This window comes from Thunnus maccoyii, chromosome 7, assembly GCF_910596095.1.
Source record: "Thunnus maccoyii chromosome 7, fThuMac1.1, whole genome shotgun sequence".
Classification (NCBI taxonomy): domain Eukaryota; kingdom Metazoa; phylum Chordata; class Actinopteri; order Scombriformes; family Scombridae; genus Thunnus; species Thunnus maccoyii.
This window is the reverse complement of record NC_056539.1, coordinates 17,417,298-17,435,621: the sequence shown is the minus strand read 5'-3', so window position 1 is coordinate 17,435,621 and position 18,324 is coordinate 17,417,298. Positions and strand designations below refer to the sequence as shown.

The following is an 18,324-nucleotide window of genomic DNA, read 5'->3' as shown; positions in this document are numbered from 1 at the left end:
AAGACATGAATGTGGTTGACATGATACAGTGTTTATATTTAGATAATTGAAAGTTGTTAAAATCAGCAAACTTTTACCTTATTGGCCAGAAAAAAAATCACCAGGAACAAACACATGATTTGTGTTTTTTATATTTATGAATACAGAGAAAACATTTTATTGAAATGGAACATAATTTATCGTATAGGATCAAATACCAGCTGGACAAACGTTTTTACTCAACATGGGATAACAGTTTCAGACCATCTTCAGTTATTCAAAGTGAGCTGATTCAGACTTAATCTCAATCTACTTGTATCGCCTCAGCAGGCTTCATGTCTGGACAGATGTCAGAATCACAGCTGTCAAAAACTCCTTACAAGCAAAATGGGAAATTTCATAATGCTGTAGCTTTAATTTGAGGAAACTTCTTGAGGAGTTTGGCCTGAGTTTCCTTCTCTAAGGAGGCTTTCCTGGCCTTTTCCCGAAGGTGCTTCTCTAAACGCAGCCTGAAAGACAAAAATATGAGTGAAAAAAAAAAGACAATTTATCTGTAAGAGATCAGAAATTTTATATAACATGATTTAACTCTTTTACACTAGAAAAAGTTGACAATATTGCATATGTGTCACATCTTACCTCATGTGTGGTTCAACAAACTTAGGTGTGTAGAACCTCTTTCGCTTGTATCTTTTGTTCATGTTCCAAGGAATAGCATATTCTTTGAATCGATACCTGGAGGAGAGAAAGCAAGTTACACTCACACCTTCAAAACGACCTGGTTCCCCAATTGCCCGAGGTAGAACGGTTTAGTCAAAAGGTTAATAAAGAGTCCATTATTTCTCTCTGTGGATGTGTGACATGATGTACATCGAGACTCTGCCCTCACCAGTAGACGTATCCGAATATGTTCCTCCTCCAGGCTCCTGGCCTGGCTTTCTCCTGTCCTGTCTGCAGCAGACGCAGCGCCGTCTCTCTCTCGTTCACCACCGTCTCCACCCTGATCATTGACCGCTCAACCTGGGAGGAGGAAGACAGATATACATTAGATGCATAAGCACAAACAATCAATTACACCCAGCGCTGTCAAAGGCTGAGTCAGAGTTGCTGACTTTAATCAGGAATAATTTACCAAACCTACAGTAATGGTGTTGGTGGGGGGCGTCAGTTGAGCGTCATACCAACCTTTCTTATTCTTTCTGGACTCGGCATCTGAACTCTTTGCCTTTTTGATTCCTGCTCCAGTGTGAGCAGCATGTTCTTTTCTTTCAGCAGCACATACCTGAGTAAAGATGAGAACGTTACTCACAGCTGATGAATGTTTATATGCCATGAAGCAGAACTACAAGTGTTTAATCTCCTCAGTGCTTACCAGAGTTTGTGTAACTCTTCATTGCTCTTTGCTCTCAGTTGTTTGGCAGTCCACGGTGCACCTGGGATATTATGACACACCAAAAACAAATACTTTGAAATCCTACTATCATGCCAGGTGAGAAATACTGAAATTACATTTGTGCTACAGTGGTGCCTTGGCAACATAATACAGTATGTTTAAATGGCCATAATGCAGTTGGCATCAGTTTTGCTCACATTTGGGTGTTTTGGAGGACCGTGTAGCTATGGTGGAGGTACTGTATGCTGTGTCTAAATGCTATATTACTTGATGTTTTACCTGATTTCACTGCGGTCTCTCCCCAGGTGTCGGGGGAGTCGAAGAACTCTTCCAGTCCCCTTCTGCTGATGGTTGTGTGCAGGGCGCGACACTGACCCAGAGAGCTGGTGGGACTGAACCAACATGGGGCAACGAGTGGAGACTTTTCCCTGCTGGGAGCAAAGCAAATTCACATAATAACACTTACAGGCATAATCCATCCTTAATTCAACCATTCAGTCTGAATCTGTGGATTTGAATTAATCTCTCCTGAAGCAAGTGTATTCAACTTCTCTTAAAATGTTCCCTCCTTTCCTTTATGACCCAAAAACTGATGTCCGCGCTCGTTGGTTGGTTTGTTTATTCATTTGTACAAATCCATTATTGTGGCTCCGCTTGAGGAGCAAACATAAACATTGTAAGAGCAAAATACTTTAGGGCTGAAACTAACGATTATTTTAATTATTGCTTAATCTGTCGATTATTTCTCAATTGATCAGTTTGTCATTTGGTCTATAGAATATCAGAATGATGAATGATGAAAAATGTCACATCTGATCAAATCCCATATGACAATTTTGTTAGTGATGTTAATAGTAACAAGTAGTGGTAGTTAGCAATGAAGAATTTCTTAACACTTTTATTAAAAGCTCGTCATGATGTCATGAAGAACATTTTTCCGCAACGTCGATCAATCAATTGATCAACTATTTTGATAATGGAATACTAGTTTCAGTCGTTTTTAAAGCAAAAATGCCAAATATTGATGGTTCCAGCTTCTCATGTGTGACAATTTTCTTTATCTCTTTATCATATATGACACTAAATTGAATATCTTAAGGTTTTAGACTAACTTGAAGACATCACAGTGGCCTCTAAGAAATCCAGTATTATAAACCTGAGAGTGACATAGAAACATATAAAACCATCGTCTAATTCAATGTCACTGGACTAACTCCACAAATGTCTGCACATGGCACCATACATTTCGCTAAATCCCACATTAATTTAGAGGAAATACTGTTTTATTCGCGGAGAGTGACTTAAATCTACACAATAACCTTAGAAATACACAAGCAGTGACTGAGAAGCAGATAAATTCTGCGTTAGTTGTATGAGGAATCATGAGATATGAAGGCATTTACTTCAAAAATCACATACATGCAACCAATTCTTACCTGTAAAGATGAGACTGGACTTTTGTCAAGTTAGTAGCACATTTCTGAGTATTTATCGCTGAAGATATCCTTAAAACATTTTGAAACTGCTTGCAGAGAGTCACAACGCGTCCTACGGATGAGGACGACGCCATCTTTACCACAAGCAAGTCCTTCCCACTTTACCCGACATGCATTTTTCTACACCAAAAAAAACAACATTTTTTTATTGTTTGACTTTTCAAAATTATTAATATATATATTCATTTTATAACTTATAGATAAAAAAACACACAATAATAATAACTGAATCAGAATTAAGACCAACGGCTATGCCCTCACTAAATACGGCGGCTCCCGCTTCACTCGCTCATCAACCAATCACGGTGCGTGTTGTTGGGCAGTCGTACCACAGTAGAGATGGTGGGCATGAGTGTTCTCAGGTCTGCTGCTGCTTTCGCAGCCAGACTGAGTCCTCTGAAATCTGGAAATACTGCGGCGAATTTGCTTACTCGAACAATCCCGCGGGCAGATAAAGGTAAGCGACAGTTTGGCCGCTTAAAGAGTGATACGTTTAAATCTGAAGGTGGCCGTCAGTGCTCATGACCTTGCGACGTGGGACTTGCTTGCTAACGTTAGCTAGCTGGTAACTTAACGTTTGTCCTACTGTCAACACAAAATGCTGTGTCCGAAATCACTCCCTGTTTACTATATAGTGCACCACATTTAACCTACGTCGTTTTATTTGAGTGTGTGAAATCTTGATTTACTGCTCACGATTTTGTAAACTATTCCATGTTAATTATATAAGGAGTAGTGAATGAGTGAATAAGGGAGTGATTTTGTACATAGCCATAGCTTCATAGTTAAAGATAGCTGCTTAGCTTTCAGGGTCCAACTAGAAAAAGTCATTTGACACAATGGGATGCACATCATTTTAAAAACTTTGGTAAATATCACAACATATTGATATTAATATGATGCTATAAATAATAACCAAGCTTGTGACTTTGTCGTCAACCTCTTTTATTGACAGTAAAAATTGGAGGAATGATCAGTAGTGTATACTGAGGCACTGATGTTCATTTCACTCAAAAAAAAAAAGTCTAACGAGTTCACAACAGTAAACCTAACCTTTAAAATCAAGAAACATTTAAATTACATGACACTTTATCAACAAACATAAATCCAGTCTGTCTAGTCTCATATTATGATGTCACTATAGCACCTGACCTTAAAATACATGGTCATAACAGTATCTCTGCCTTGTTTTTCAGTGGCCGTCCGTTGGGGTCATGGAAAGAAAATGTTTATCGTCAAACCCTCTGACTACTATGACAGGAGATTTCTGCGCTTATTGGTGAGAACTAAGGATAATTTACAGTCTTTGCTCAGGAACATTACATGCAGCCAGTAGTGAAGAAGAAGAGTGTGAAATCCAGATGTTGGGTCTAATGATTTTTTTCTGTGTTTGTAGTTTTTATGATCTAGAAGTTCAACATAATGAAGTATATCTTTTCATAAAACTAGAGCTGCAACTAACAATTATTTTCATTATTGAATAATCTGTTGATTATTTTCTAGATTTATCGTTTAGTCGTTTGGTCCATAAAATATCAGGAAATTTTGATTACTGTACCCCAAAGCCCACGGTGACGTCCTCAAATGTCTTCTTTTGTACCGACCAACAGTCTGTAACCTAAATATTTAGTTTACAATCAAATAAGACTAAAGAAAGCAGAAAATATTCACCTTTAAGAATCTGGAACCAGAGAATTTTTACTTTTTTTTTTCTTAAAAAAATGAATGATTATCTAAATAGTCAGTGATTAATTTTCTGTAGATCAACTAATCAATTAATCAACTAATTGTTGCAGCTCTACATAAAACATGAAGTCCTTTTGCATAAAAGTAACTTATATTCCTGACATATGTCGGCCAGTTGGTCACCCCTCATGCAGAACTACATTAAAATTTTCAGTATCTCATTTTGTCTTCTTTTTTCTCAGCAATATTATGTCCTGCTGACTGGTATTCCAGTGGCCGTCCTTGTCACATGTGTGAATGTCTTCATCGGTAAGTAATCATATTTTTAAGCATATTTTGTGTGTTTTAGTGAGGTGTATGATTTGGATCCTTTGATGGACTTGTTTGATGGATATTTTTTAAATGAATAAATGACAAAGAAGTAACATGTTTGCTGGAACTGAACTTGAGTGTAACTGTGTTGTGAAGGTGAGGCAGAGCTGGCTGAAATTCCTGAGGGTTATGAACCTGAGCACTGGGAATACTACAAGGTATGTAGCCATATTTTTCTCGCATTAGGATGGGTATTCTGTCTACAATTTATTTTCAGATCCAGATGTTCAGATGTTTTATTAGACTTAAAGATCTATGCTGATGTGTATTTCAGAGTGGAACCTATGTACTGTTCTCCTTTTAAACATGTGATTATATTGCAGATAAATATAAAAGGATTAAGTCTAATAAAGTCACAAGATTTCTTCAACTAACTTATAATTTGATGGTAAAATAAATCTCTGGTATTATCATCCGTTAGCAGATGAAGTGAGTAACTGGTTAAAGCAGCCCTTTTACACACTGCAACTCAGTCACAACACATGACTAAACAAATAGTTTTATGGAGAGAAACGTGTTAATCTTCATTGAATACAGTTGCAATACTTTTTGTCTTGTGTGTTTTTCCTTGTCATTGCAGCACCCCATCAGCAGATGGATCGCACGGACCTTCTATGATTCCCCAGTGAAGGACTATGAAAAGATGATGGCTGCAATCCAAATAGAGAAAGAGAAGGCAGACATGAGGTGAGTTTGGTGTTAATGTTGTAGATTCTGCCTTCATATGAAGCCCATAAAGACGCATAAACATCTACAGCTTTGTCTCACGGATTAAACCAAACCTGAATAAAAAGAGAAAGATGATCAATGCCAGCTTACAAGACACAAGTATTTGTAATCAGCTGTGCCACGGTTCTCTAAATGGATATAATCATTACGAGTGCTCACTTTCACTGAAGCATTCACGCAGCAGAGCGAGAAGTTTCTTCATCAAGCATGAACTGAAAAACACATCTGAACACAAAGCAAAATTAACGTACTGTGGGCTCTGTGAGGCACAAATGACATAACTGATTTCACCCAGTTGACTCTGAGATACCAATTAGGTTTAGTGCTTTGTCTCATTTAATTGCACAAGAATGTTAATGAGATTCTGAAAATGAGCAAACAAGGAAGCTTTGTTTTTTCTAATGAGAGCGAGAGAGTCATTGTTTTTCTTTTCTCAGCTTTGTGAAAAGTCGATGATTTAATGTTTTAACGCTACTTGATTTCATGAATTCGCTGCCTGTTTGTCGCCAACAGACTGGCACAGATGGAGGTGCGCAAACATATGAGGCAGAAGGGAGACGGCCCCTGGTTCCAGGTGGAGACCCTCAACAAGGAGCTGATTGACTACAGCCCCAAGTCCAGACCAGACAATTAATCCACTCGTCTGTCGTCAGTACATCATGCCGATCAGTCTCACTGTTTGTACATTTTTTCTTCCTCTTGCGTAAATAAAGTATCTGTATATGTACTCTGATATTTTGTCTTCCAGTGTTTTTATTGGGTTAATGCTATAAACTTGTGTTCACACTGAGATGGTAAAGTTATGGATCGGGTGTCATTGATAGCTCAGTATTCAACATGTCATCTCACAACAAGAAGGTCCTGGGTTCAAATCTTCGGCTTAATGTGTGTTTGTTCTCCCCTGTGGGTTTCCTCCGGGTGCTGCTGTCTCTTTCCACAGTCCAGCAACATGCAGACTGGGTGAATTGCTTAATTCACCCTGTAGCTGTGAAATCAAGCGTGAGTGATTGGCCCAATCCCAATGTCCACACTCATGGACTCACAGACTTTGAGGCGCGTTCCCGCTAAGTCCGCGAGGGCTTAGGACTGTCCCACTGTCAGATCGTCAAGAGCATGAGGGCTCTCTGGCAGACATTTTGAGCCCTTTATGCACACTTTCTATAAGTCCACATCTCTGCATATTTTGCCTGAGGGAATTACCCATAGTTCATAGCGTTTACATTAAATCAGTGTTAAATTCGGGGACAAGGGGAAGCCTGGAAGTGTTAAAGAAAACAGTAAACAAACTGGCACATGAGTGTTCAGCCTGGCATAGTGGGTGCACTGGTATGCCTAAACTTAACATTAACATTAACAAGGATTTAAGATGGTACATAAACACACATGGAATCAGAAGCAATATGTTATATTACACACCTAGTTTATTCATCAACCATTTCTTTTAATTTTTGCTTAATGATGCTGTTACCTCTCATCCTCTGTAAGGCAAAAGCCTGGAAGACGTTCAAATCAGTAAGTCGGTGCCTTACTTGACTGTCATGCACGTTATTATTTTAAGGGTTGGATATTAGCTATCTGTTTTATACTTTGTTAAATGTATTATGTGCTTCATGAATGAGAAGTTTTACCATTTTTGTCTTTTTCTGTTTTTGTTTAAGTGAGCCCACTGAGACAAATTCCAGTCAGTCATGTTGATATAGCAATAAAGTATTGAATCTGAATCTTGATTGCCGTGTCCATAAAGAAAGTAAAAAAATAAAAAGTCCCAAACCCACAATCGTATGTAACACCTTTTGCATCATCAAGGTAACCTGATGTGTCGCAAAGTGCTGTCCCATTCCTATTTATACCATTGCGAGCCCTTGCAGCCTCTTGCACTCGAGCACTTCCCAGGTGATGTCAATTAAGTCCATGAGGGTTGAGGGTTGAGGGTTCAGGCCTTGGGGGGGGGGGGGGGGGGGGGGGGCATTAGGATTGGGCCTTTATCTATATGTATCAGCCTTGTGATAGATGGGCTACCTGTCCAGGTGGTACCCAACATCTCCCCTAGTGTGTGCTGGGAGAGAGAGTCTCCAGCCCTCTGCAATGAATAAGATTGATTCCTTTCTAACTACTGAAACAAGTGTTTAAATGGATCAGATGCTCATATACATGTTGATGCTTCTGTTGTTTTTTCCCTGAATCTGATTTATTCATTTGTTTGTTGTTTTATCCTGAAAAGCTGCAATTTAAATAAGCAAACATAGAAATGTTAAAATTGAATTGGATTACAAATTAAGCCTGGACAGATTATGACAAACTGGGCCTCTCAACCCCTCCTACACAGGAGCAGGACACCCACACTGAAAGAACAATGTAGATGGTTTGAAGGTGATCAGGTGCTGCCGTAGGATTGAAAAACTGACACATCTACAGCTGTCTGCCCACTGCAAATCCGCACCGACAATCCTCACTTAATATTTTATTAAATACAGGAGGATAAATATTACAGGAGACCATCAAAGAAATCCTGAGATGCAAGTTTGTTCTATTTTCTGAAAGCAGTGCTGTTCTGCTGTCAGACTATTTTTAGTCAGTTGCTTTGCTAATCTCACTGTTTTTTAATGAAATGTACTCTGTATGCTGTGCAGGAGAAATATGAAGGGAAAAATGAATAAAAACATTGGATTGAATTTGGTTGGCAGATACTTCGTACTGAAAGACTGATAAGGACATCACTACTTTTAACTGAGCTATGCAACTTTACATCAAGAAATGCGAGGACCCCAAGAGGACTAGCGGTCATTAAATTGGCAGCTAATAGGGATCCTAATAAAACAACTAGCTCCGGCCTAGGGGGCCCTTTTGGCCTCTGGGCCTGTGCCCGGTAGGCTGACTAGAGTATCAAGCAGTTGCTTCATAATGAACATATACTTATTTACTTTCTTATTCTCAATGCAGTTGACAGGCAACACATCAGTCTATTAGTAGTAAACAGTGGTAAACAAGGACACTGAAGGGGAAGCTTTTTGTGGATACAATTTTGTCACCTCGTTTTTATTCATCGCTTAATTTTACCCTCTGTGCTATGAACAGGAGCGTCCACCTGGTGGCAGAGCTGCGCAGAAGAGATGATTGTTGTCTGATGGACAAAGGGCCATTTGGGCATCTTATTAGATATGGTTACTGGAATTAAATTGGATAAGATGCTGGAAATGTGACTCTTACTCTTTGGTGTGATTTACTGGAAAACGAGTTTCTACTGAGATGACCTGATTAGATGAGACGAGATGATATTTCAAACAAAAGATGTTGCAGATTAATGTGGAGTGAAGTCATTGTAATATATGATGCATTAAAAATCAAAGTGCATCTGATAAGCATGCTTTTTCCCCCTGAATCTTGGAGGGGGAAACGTGCTGTAGTAAGAGTGGCTGGCTTTATGAATCATCCTCAGAGGTGGGAGGGGCCCTTCTGGTAAAATATCCCTGTGCACAGCGCGTCACCACAGACATCAGCAGCAGGTCGAAGCTGTCTTTTCTTTTTTTTTGCTTTTGGTTTTTTGCAAGAAAATAACAAAAGAGCAACATCAGGCTTCATGTGTTTAGCCGTGCAGCCCGTGTAGCAGCTCAGCCTCCACCCCTCTGTCATTTATTTTTATGTTTTTCAGCGTCACATCCCCCTGGCCGGAGGAATGTAGAGACGGAGTGCTTTAAAAATAGCATCCTCTCCTCTGACAGCGCTGCTCCGCCGGCTCCGCAGCACTGTGGTGCGAGAAGCAGGAATGCGAAGATGGCTACAGACCTAGGAGAGCTGCTGGTCCCTTACATGCCCACCATAAGAGTCCCCAGGACGGGAGACAGGGTTTTCAAAAGCGAGTGCGTCTTCTCCTTCGACTCTCCAGTAAGTGTCCGCCTCCCTCCCTCCCTCCTCCACACACACACACACACACACACACCGGGACATGAGCGCGCTGTTGGCGGGGAGGGAGTGTGCGGTCTCGGGCTGGCTGACAGTCTTGCTTTGGCTTGGTTTAACAACACACGTGAATCTGCGGAAATGTATATGTGTGTGTGTGAGAGAGAGGGAGTGAGAGTGTGAGAGAGAGAGACGTCTCCATGGCCACCTTCCGCCGTGAAGTTGAATGGAAATAAATAATTAAATGTTGTTTACATCTCGGAGGGAGAGAGAGAGGAGAGAGAGCGGCGGAGGGGTTTTCCTCGGTGTTCAGGCCACATTACCGCCTCAGCCAGGCCATACCTGCACGAGCTTTGAAATTATCTGAAGAGCTTTTGCAGCTTTTGTCAGGTGTGTGAAGTGAGTTCAGTGGCGGACTTTATCATCAGGCAAGGAAGGGAAACTGCCTGGGACCCCCAGCTAAAAGGGCCCCAAATAGCTGTAGATTTATTATGATGTTTAGATATGAAAAATATTGAATTATGTTACTATTCTAACTCATTGTATCAAGAAAGAAACTTACAAAAGACCCCAAAGCACTTAAAAAAACATGCAATTGTATACTTCTTCTTCTACTTCAGAGGAAAACATTGTACCACCACATTTACCTGACAGATAAATGTTACTGGTTATGCTAGAGATTCAGATTTTACTCACAAAATATAACAAATGATGACAAATGCCTTATTATTGATTAAACTATCCAGCAATATATAAGAATTAAAAGCTCCACACAAGTTGAGTACATTTTGCTGATAATTGCTCTCTTTCACTCTACACTTTTAAGTAAAAATTTGAATGCAGGAGTTTTACATTTACAGTATTTAGTAATAGTTTTGCTTAAGAAAAAAGTTTTGAGTACTTCCTCAATCACTGCCTATACCAGCATGCCCAGTTAGAGAAAGAGTGAAAATAAAGCAAGACAGAGTTTGCCTGGTGCCCCCAAATTACTAAATACACTCCTGGATGAGTTTACAGCCATCTTTATGTTGTTTTTATGATTTATAATATTTCTTAAAAATGGATTTTATGCGTGTCAGTGGTACTCAGCTGGGGATTTATGATATTACTGTCATATTTCCACAATAATATGCACACAACAGTATACTAATAGTGTTTTTTTTATTCCTAATTGTGTTGTTTTAACCCTATAATATTCAATTATAATTTACTGCTGTTTAAGAGTGAGTTTATATTGACTTGTGAAAAATTCACAGTGTTTGTGATTTTATTGTCATTTTCCTGTGTTGTATGTTTTTATACTTAATTCTTAGTCTGTAGGGAACTTTATAGCAGGTTTTGATGTTGTGTCATTACAGGTTTTGGGTTTAGACGATAGGAACAATCTCAATCATTCTGTTTTCATTGATTTTGTCATTTCTTGTGTCTTTTATGACTAAAACAAGTAAGACAAGACATCCAGGCATTGCATTCAGATTTTTTAAAAACTTTTTGAATGTCAGAAACTTAAGATTTTAAAAGCACAGTTTCAAACTGGATTTCGTTGCACCTGCGTTGATCAGTATCAGATACAAATTCTGCCTTTCCGGCTCTAAACACACCGTTACAATAAAAACCTACTTTCTCAACTGAAACCGTTTTTAAAGGTGACTCAGCTGTCTGGAGTTCATCATGTTGGCCCGAGCACTGGTTTATTTTTATCCTTGCACTGTTGAGGCTCGTATGTCACTCTGGGCCACTTAAAGGTTTATCACAAGGGGTTTATAAGGCCCACACTGATTGCAGATTTAGGTTAGTTTTGAAGGTTAGGTGAGGTTAGTTTTGAAAAAAAAAACAAAAAAAAACTAAAGCCCTGAAGGATGTCATATTTATTCTGCATTTTAAAACCACTTAAATTTGACCCGCTGGTCACAAGCTCTCAATCTTTTGAATGCAACAAAACGATTTTGTATCCTGTAACAAGCAGTTTGTCAACCTAAGATATGACAAGTGTGGGCTTCAGTCCAACAGGCAGCCCCAGCAGGTTTATGAGGAATAAGGTTACTGTGTTTTTAAACTGGAGGAAAACCTGTGAAACCTCATAGCCCCCCTCCAAAAGAAAGAGGCTTTACTTTGTCAATGAGATGAATTGCCCATATAGCTGAATGTAACAGATGTTGAGACATGAAACAGCAGCAGCAGAGAATAATATTTCTCTTTGCTGACTTGAATATCGTGTTAAAGTGTGACTATGTGGATTTACAGTAAAAAAACAGGCTCTTCAGTTCCAGGCATGTTCTTAATAAAAGTGAGATTTCTTGTTTCTGTGCTAGATTGATCTAACAGATTTGTGGCTGCTTGACGAGATGCAGGAGAGACTGTTTGGGCATGAAAAATGTGCAGACTCATTGGCACATCTCTCTTATTTGCATTTCCACTGTGCATGTACTGTGACATTTTTGTAACTGGTCATGTGGCCAAAATACAGCAAGTCACAATACGTCCTTTCAGACTGATAGTTCCACTGAAGATTCAGCTTTGATGTTACATCTTTTTTATCATGATAGTGATTTGCTTTTACTGTCTATTTATTCTCATCTAAATTTATCTGTGAATCAGCCTTAATATCACTAAAATGTAGCTTTTCCTCTGTATATTAGATTAAAAAAAGGCATTGGGAAAAGTAATACATGTGATTGTGGATATACACTCACTGTATCAGGTACACCTGTGCAATCAAATGCAACCCAATACAACAGCTCTGGTGTACTGTGCATTATATTGAATGGTGTTCTTAATATTTTGTCCACTTCATTAACATACATTAGGGGGGCAAAATATTACAAACACTTTTCAATATAATGCACCCCAGTACACCACCGCCACCCACTATGACCTCACTAATAAACATAAAGTAGAATTATCACCTTTCTGACAATGTCAACAGAAACTGAAAATGTATAAGCTTCGTAATAGTAGAATTTATGGCAGAACTGTTGTATTTGATCACATTAGATTGCACAGGTGTACCTAATGAAGTGGCCAGTGAGTGTATACTATGGACTGTAAGCACTAAAACCCTCCTTTCCAGCTACTGTTGAATTCAAGAAACCTTGCAAAATAAAGATAGAAGATGTCACTTCAAAGATGTGTAATGTGCGATTTTTAAGGTTTTCAATGTGTTAAATATGCTGCTGTGTTCATGGTTCTTCACCTCATACAGCCATTCATCGCTACTGTTTGTTTTATGTGTGCAGGAGTCTGAGGGAGGCCTGTATGTGTGTATGAACACATTCCTGGGCTTCGGACGAGAACATGTGGAGCGGCATTATCGCAAAACAGGACAGAGTGTTTACATGCATCTCAAACGACATGTCAAAGAAGTAAGTTTTCCACGTGGGCCTTATTTTAATTCATTTTTAACTGGACTACAATCAGCACAGTACCAGTTAAAGTAGAATTAGTGTTAGAAATAAGAGTGAGGATAATCTTTGTTTACAGAGCAATTTGACAGTATTACAAAATGTAATGTGAAAGACTTACCAAGGTGGAAAAATCTCCATATCTGGCATGATTTGATCCTCTGATACTTTGCTCTCAGTGTCATCCCACACAATAAAGAACCAACATTGTTTTAGCCTCAGCGTCATTGGTGTGTAGTTATTAGACCATCACACTACAGCTGTCAGTGATACTACAGTAGTATGTACTGTACTGTAAGGTGCTTTAGATAATTGATGATATCACTCATCTATCATTATTTTGATAATCTCTGATTAGATGCTACATCTGAAATGCTCGGTCACCTTTGGCATTTTATATCAAAATATTAAATTTGTTTTCACCTCTTCATTGGACATGACTGTTTTAACCGTCACACTGAGGTTTGGCTCAGTGTTTGTGGCCGTTACTTTTACTTGACATGTTTTCAGCTTCACTGTATTATCACAAAAATAAATTTACATGCTGGTCTGATTGCAGCTATATTAGAACATGACGTAGACAAAATAACAGGAACATCTTACAGTATAATGCAATCCAAAGCAAAAAAAACCCTGCAACAAATATTCAGAAAGATTGTAATTGGACTGCAAGTAATAATTTTCAGTATGGAATAATCTGAATCTGTCTTATTATTTTCCTGATTATCTTTAGTCTGTTAGATGTCAGAAAATAACAATCGCGCTTTTCCAGAGCTCAAGATGATGACTTCAGATTGCCCGCTTCATCTAACCAACAATTCAAAAGCAATATTAAACTGAAATTTACAATTGCTTAAAACAGAAAAAAGCTGCAGATCCTCACATTTAAGAAGCTGAAACCAGATATTTGGTATTTCTGCTATAAAAATCACTTTTTACTACTTAAACTAATCCATTATTTCACTTCTAGATTGTAATGTTTTAAAATTTTTAATAAGAGCCAGAGAGATATCGGTTCAGCTATGAAGTATTTGGTGGTGTTGCCTTAGGTTGCAATATGTTGTGTGATGTTCCTGTTATTTTGTCCATTCTTGCATGTATAAAAAATTCACTCAGTTCTTGCTTTTTCTACATGAACACATCACACACCGACCCAAACAGTCCTAGCTTCAAAAGTTGATAGTGAACAACAAAGGCCGTAGCTGCTGCCGTGTTTTCTCACTGGCTCTAATTGCCCCCAGATAAGCTCTGCTTTGTAAAGAGCTGCTATTTCCATGCCTGGATCTGGCCAGAAACAGCTGCTCGCATTCTGCAGGCTCCCGTGTCTGCTGTTTTTCTTTCCCATGAGTCCACTTGGTCTCGAGTGTGTCAGCATTCTCTCTTCCTGTCTGTCTGTGGCGTCCTCCTGCCTGTCAAGTGAATGGGCGGTCACCTGAAGCTGATTGGACTGGAAGGAGACCGATGGGTGGCTTCTGGGTTGTTTTGCTACCAGTCGGCGATTTGGCAAATTCATGTTTCATGTGGCTTCACTGATAAAGTGATCGCAGGTTGCTGATTGATTCACGCATCAATCAAGTGTTGCTAGCAGACTAAAATGTTTCTCCATCACTGTTTAAGACACGTATCGGAGAGAAATACAATAAGAGCAGAGAGTGACACAAACTACAGGCAATGACAGGCCCAAACACAAGACGTTAGACGTACTGTAAATGGTATCTGCCACAAATCAAACTGTGCAACATGAGTAGTTCAATTCATCACTGATATTTTTTTTTTTTTTTTTTTTTTTTTTAAATTTTGACCATGCCATGGTGGGGGTTTTCCCCTCGCCCTGTAACCTGACCTGGCTGGAACATCCAGCATCTATTTCTAACAAAATGACAACCATCTGGACTGCTGTCAAAGCAAAGCATACAAGCTTTTTTTCAGCAATTTACAGAGAGAAGAATTTGAAGTGTTATAGGATGTTTTTAATGTGATGAGGGTTATTTGATCCAATTTAATCTCACTTGCTTTCTGTTTCCTCACAGAAAGCCACAGGAGCTGCAGGAGGTGCCATCCCCAGACGGAGAAACGGAAAAGTGTTCCTAGGTAGGTTAAGTCTGTCTGTCAGTCAGAGGCAGTGGTGGAAGAAGTACTGATAATTTTATTCACTAAAAGTATCAGTACAATAATGTATACTGTACATATTCAATTTCAAGTCGAAGTCCTGCATTCAAAATGTACAAAACAAAACTGCAGAAGTATTATCAGCTAAATATACTTGAAGTATCACAAGTAAAAGGACTCATTATTAGAAAAACGTCCTGTGTGACCGATACATTATTTTATATTACACTATTCGACTATTAATACAGATGCATGAGTGCGTACATAGCATTTTAATGCTGTAGCTGCTCCAGGTGCAGCTAATTTTAACTACTTTATATACAGTTAAGTCGTCAAGTCCAGTGGTCCCCAAGCTGGGGTCACAAGATAAATCCGGTGAGTCATGAGATGATTAATGAGGTACGAAAGAACATAAAACAAAGTTCTGCTTCACAAATTTGTACTAATTTTTTTTACTTTTCTTTAATTGTTGTGTTTTTGGGGGAAATATTAAACAGTTTAATCTCTTTGGGCCTCAAACAGTTATTTAAATGAGCCATGTGAGAAGTTTAGAGGGCGAATCTGTCTTTGGTGCAACTGCTAATAACTGATAGACACCTGAAACGCGACAAGGGGCTCCAAGAAGACAGGTTATACAAATTTTCTTAATGTAAAATTTTCATTTGAAAAGTAAGCAGTAACTATAGATGTAAAATAAATATTGTACAGTAAAAAGCACAATATTTCCCTTTGAAACATGCTGAAGTAGAAGTTTAAAGTAGCAGAAAATGGTAATACTCACCTCAAAATCTTACTTAAGTACAGGGGAGGAGTAAAAGAACTGGTTAGAGGCAGGATTAAACCCCTTGTTGCTAAGTCAACCCTTGTAATCACTGGCATTTCCCTCATAGCTGAAAACAACATGAAGCTATTTGGTGACAGAAAAAAAGATACAGCTCTGGATGCATTTAACATTTTTTGTATTTAAATGTGATTTTTGTGTCAGAAACGCCTCTCTCAACTGAAGGAACGCCTTCCATTACAATCTAGTGTTATTGTTTGTTACACTGTGAAGACCCGCCAGTCGGCCTTTACCCGAAGTGTCAGATATTTCCCATGATGAGACCCTGTCCTCCTCCTCCTTCTCCTACTCCTCCTGTGCTCTATATATAGCCCATTTATTTGTATATGTGGTTGGTAACTGTTCTAAATCAAAGTGCCACATGCGCAGCCGGGCCTCCTCCCCCCCTCCTTTGGGTGGGGAGGGGGTGCTTGGTTTACAGTGGGGCCGCCTCCTGTCACTCGCCAGCCTCTCAGCTGCCACCACCTGTCAACCGTCCTAGGCTGACACACTTCTACCGCTGCTATGATGCTGCTCAGCGAGGACCGGGTGTCTCGCTCCCTCCCTCTTCTCACCCTCCCTCACTGCCGGAGGAGGAATTCCTTCCACTCAACCTTCTACATTATTGATTGTTCCTGTTTTCTTATCGTACAGACTTTATTAGACTGCTTTATCCACTGCCCTCAGTCTGACAGCTGTACATTAAGTCAAACCCTCTCGCCAACATTTGACTCAGTCACTTGACTTTTTCTTAAGAAGTCCTTCTCTGGGACGATTCACACTGTCGTCCGTTTTGATCTTTTGATGTGACAGCAGGCATGTATGTATCCACCGTCATCTCCATACCAGTCCGGTGATCTAATCAAGCCGCTAGCTGTTTACCTCCGATGTTACCATGAAACCAGCAGCCACAATAACAATGTCAGGGATAACCTATGATCCTGTTTGATGAGTCATTACTCGACTTTAGGCTGGTGGAGGACGACAACTCTATATGGCCAGTGAATTAAGAGAGGGCTTCCTCTAGGTTTCTGGTTCAATTTAAGTTTGATATCATTTTGATTAGAGCTGAAATTATTAGTCAATTAATTGATCAGTTGATCGACGGAGGAGAGAAAGTATTTTGATAATTGTTTGATCTTTTAAGTCATTTTTTTCCAGCAAAAATGTCAAATATATTCAGATTCCAGCTACGGCTGCCACTAATGATTATTTTAATTATCAGTTAATCTGCTGATTATTTGTTCTATTAAATGATTCATTGTTTTGTCTATAAAACATCAGAAAATACTGACTATTTTCTATAGTTTCTTTAAAATTTTTAATTTCCCAGAGTCCAAGGTGACATTTTTAAATGACTTGTTTTGTCCAACCAACAGTCAAAAACTAAAGATATTCAGTTTACGATCATATAAGGCAAAAAAAAGCATGAAGTCCTCCCATTTGAGAAGCTAGAACCAGCAAATGTTTGTCATTTTTACTTAATAAGTTATTGATATGACTATTCGATTATACAATAAACATCACAACATCTTGATTGTGATGACTTGATGTTTTTATTTGTCTTACTTGATAGTTAACTAAAGGTCTTCAGGTTTTGGATTGTTGGTCAGATATAACAAGTTGTCACCTCGGGCTTTCAGGAATTGTGACGGGCACTTTTCACTATTTATTTATTTTTTTGACAAAACAATTTGTTGATTAATCGGGGAAATAATTGGCCAATTTATTGACGATAAAAAATTTCCAGCCCTGATTTTGATAATTTAGTTTAATTATACGATCAATGATAAAATTATGGTTCCATAGCTGCACAAATCACTGTCACTAATTCAAATCCTCCTCAGTAACTCGTTAGTAATTGTAACTGTAAACTGCTGGTGATGAGTGTGTGCTAAATGCCTAAATATAAATGTCCTGTCTCAGCGAGAGAGTCATCAGCATCGTTTAAAGTCATTCTCTCACTGAAGTAAAAAAAAAAAAAAAAAAGATGCCACTGATTGTTTTATCTTAGGCTTCATCTTTTATTTCTCTTTAAGACTGATATGTTACTGACTAAAGGAGAGAAGCAAGACAATAAAATAAAAAAAGAGCAGACCTCACACTCAAGAACAAAAAAGAACAGATCATAAAATTAAAAATAACCGAGGAATAAGCTGATCATGACGTGCTTATCAGATGTCAGTCACTATCAAACAGCAGCTGACTAAATGTTTGCTTCTGCCCTTGAAGATTTAGAGCTAAACCGCGACTTTAACGGAGAGGACTATGAATATGAGGATGAGGCCAAGCTCGTCATTTTTCCAGACCACTTCGAGATCCCCTTACCAAATATTGAGGAGTTGCCCGCTCTGGTCAGTGAGTCACTGCTGTACGGGCTCTGTGTATTTCCATGCATGTCCATGGGAAGGTGCACTCAGTGGTTCCCCTTCAATCAGCCTG

General features: G+C 38.9%; 3 protein-coding genes across 6 annotated transcripts in view; 2 read left to right on the top strand and 1 right to left on the bottom strand.

The window, feature by feature from the left end:
• Nucleotides 1–115: 115 nt before the first annotated feature.
• Nucleotides 116–2,972, bottom strand: mrpl47 (mitochondrial ribosomal protein L47). 2 transcript variants are annotated; one of them, XM_042416890.1, is made up of 7 exons: nt 2,809–2,972; nt 1,652–1,803; nt 1,352–1,412; nt 1,165–1,261; nt 869–999; nt 619–714; nt 116–488 (listed from the first exon to the last, which is right to left on the bottom strand). In XM_042416890.1, the coding sequence occupies exons 1-7, from the start codon at nt 2,940–2,942 to the stop codon at nt 377–379; spliced, it is 783 nt and encodes a 260-aa protein (XP_042272824.1). In that variant the 5' UTR covers nt 2,943–2,972; the 3' UTR covers nt 116–376. The 2 variants fall into 2 exon arrangements, with proteins under 2 accessions (XP_042272824.1, XP_042272825.1); XM_042416891.1 differs by having other exon boundaries at nt 1,652–1,800.
• Nucleotides 2,973–3,177: 205 nt separating this feature from the next.
• Nucleotides 3,178–6,388, top strand: ndufb5 (NADH:ubiquinone oxidoreductase subunit B5). The gene is made up of 6 exons (XM_042416892.1): nt 3,178–3,325; nt 4,065–4,147; nt 4,797–4,863; nt 5,023–5,084; nt 5,507–5,613; nt 6,169–6,388. Exons 1-6 carry the CDS (start codon nt 3,208–3,210, stop codon nt 6,287–6,289), a joined length of 558 nt encoding a protein of 185 aa, XP_042272826.1. The 5' UTR covers nt 3,178–3,207; the 3' UTR covers nt 6,290–6,388.
• A 2,460-nt stretch (nt 6,389–8,848) lies between these two features.
• usp13 (ubiquitin specific peptidase 13) overlaps nt 8,849–18,324 on the top strand; it is a 34,125-nt gene continuing 24,649 nt past the window's right edge. For all 3 annotated transcript variants that reach the window (XM_042417572.1, XM_042417571.1, XM_042417570.1), the window contains exons 1-4: nt 8,849–9,537; nt 12,789–12,914; nt 14,984–15,044; nt 18,115–18,236. In XM_042417572.1, coding sequence (XP_042273506.1) covers nt 9,427–9,537; nt 12,789–12,914; nt 14,984–15,044; nt 18,115–18,236 — 420 coding nt within the window. In that variant the 5' untranslated portion in view covers nt 8,849–9,426. The remainder of the gene's footprint in view (nt 9,538–12,788; nt 12,915–14,983; nt 15,045–18,114; nt 18,237–18,324) is intronic.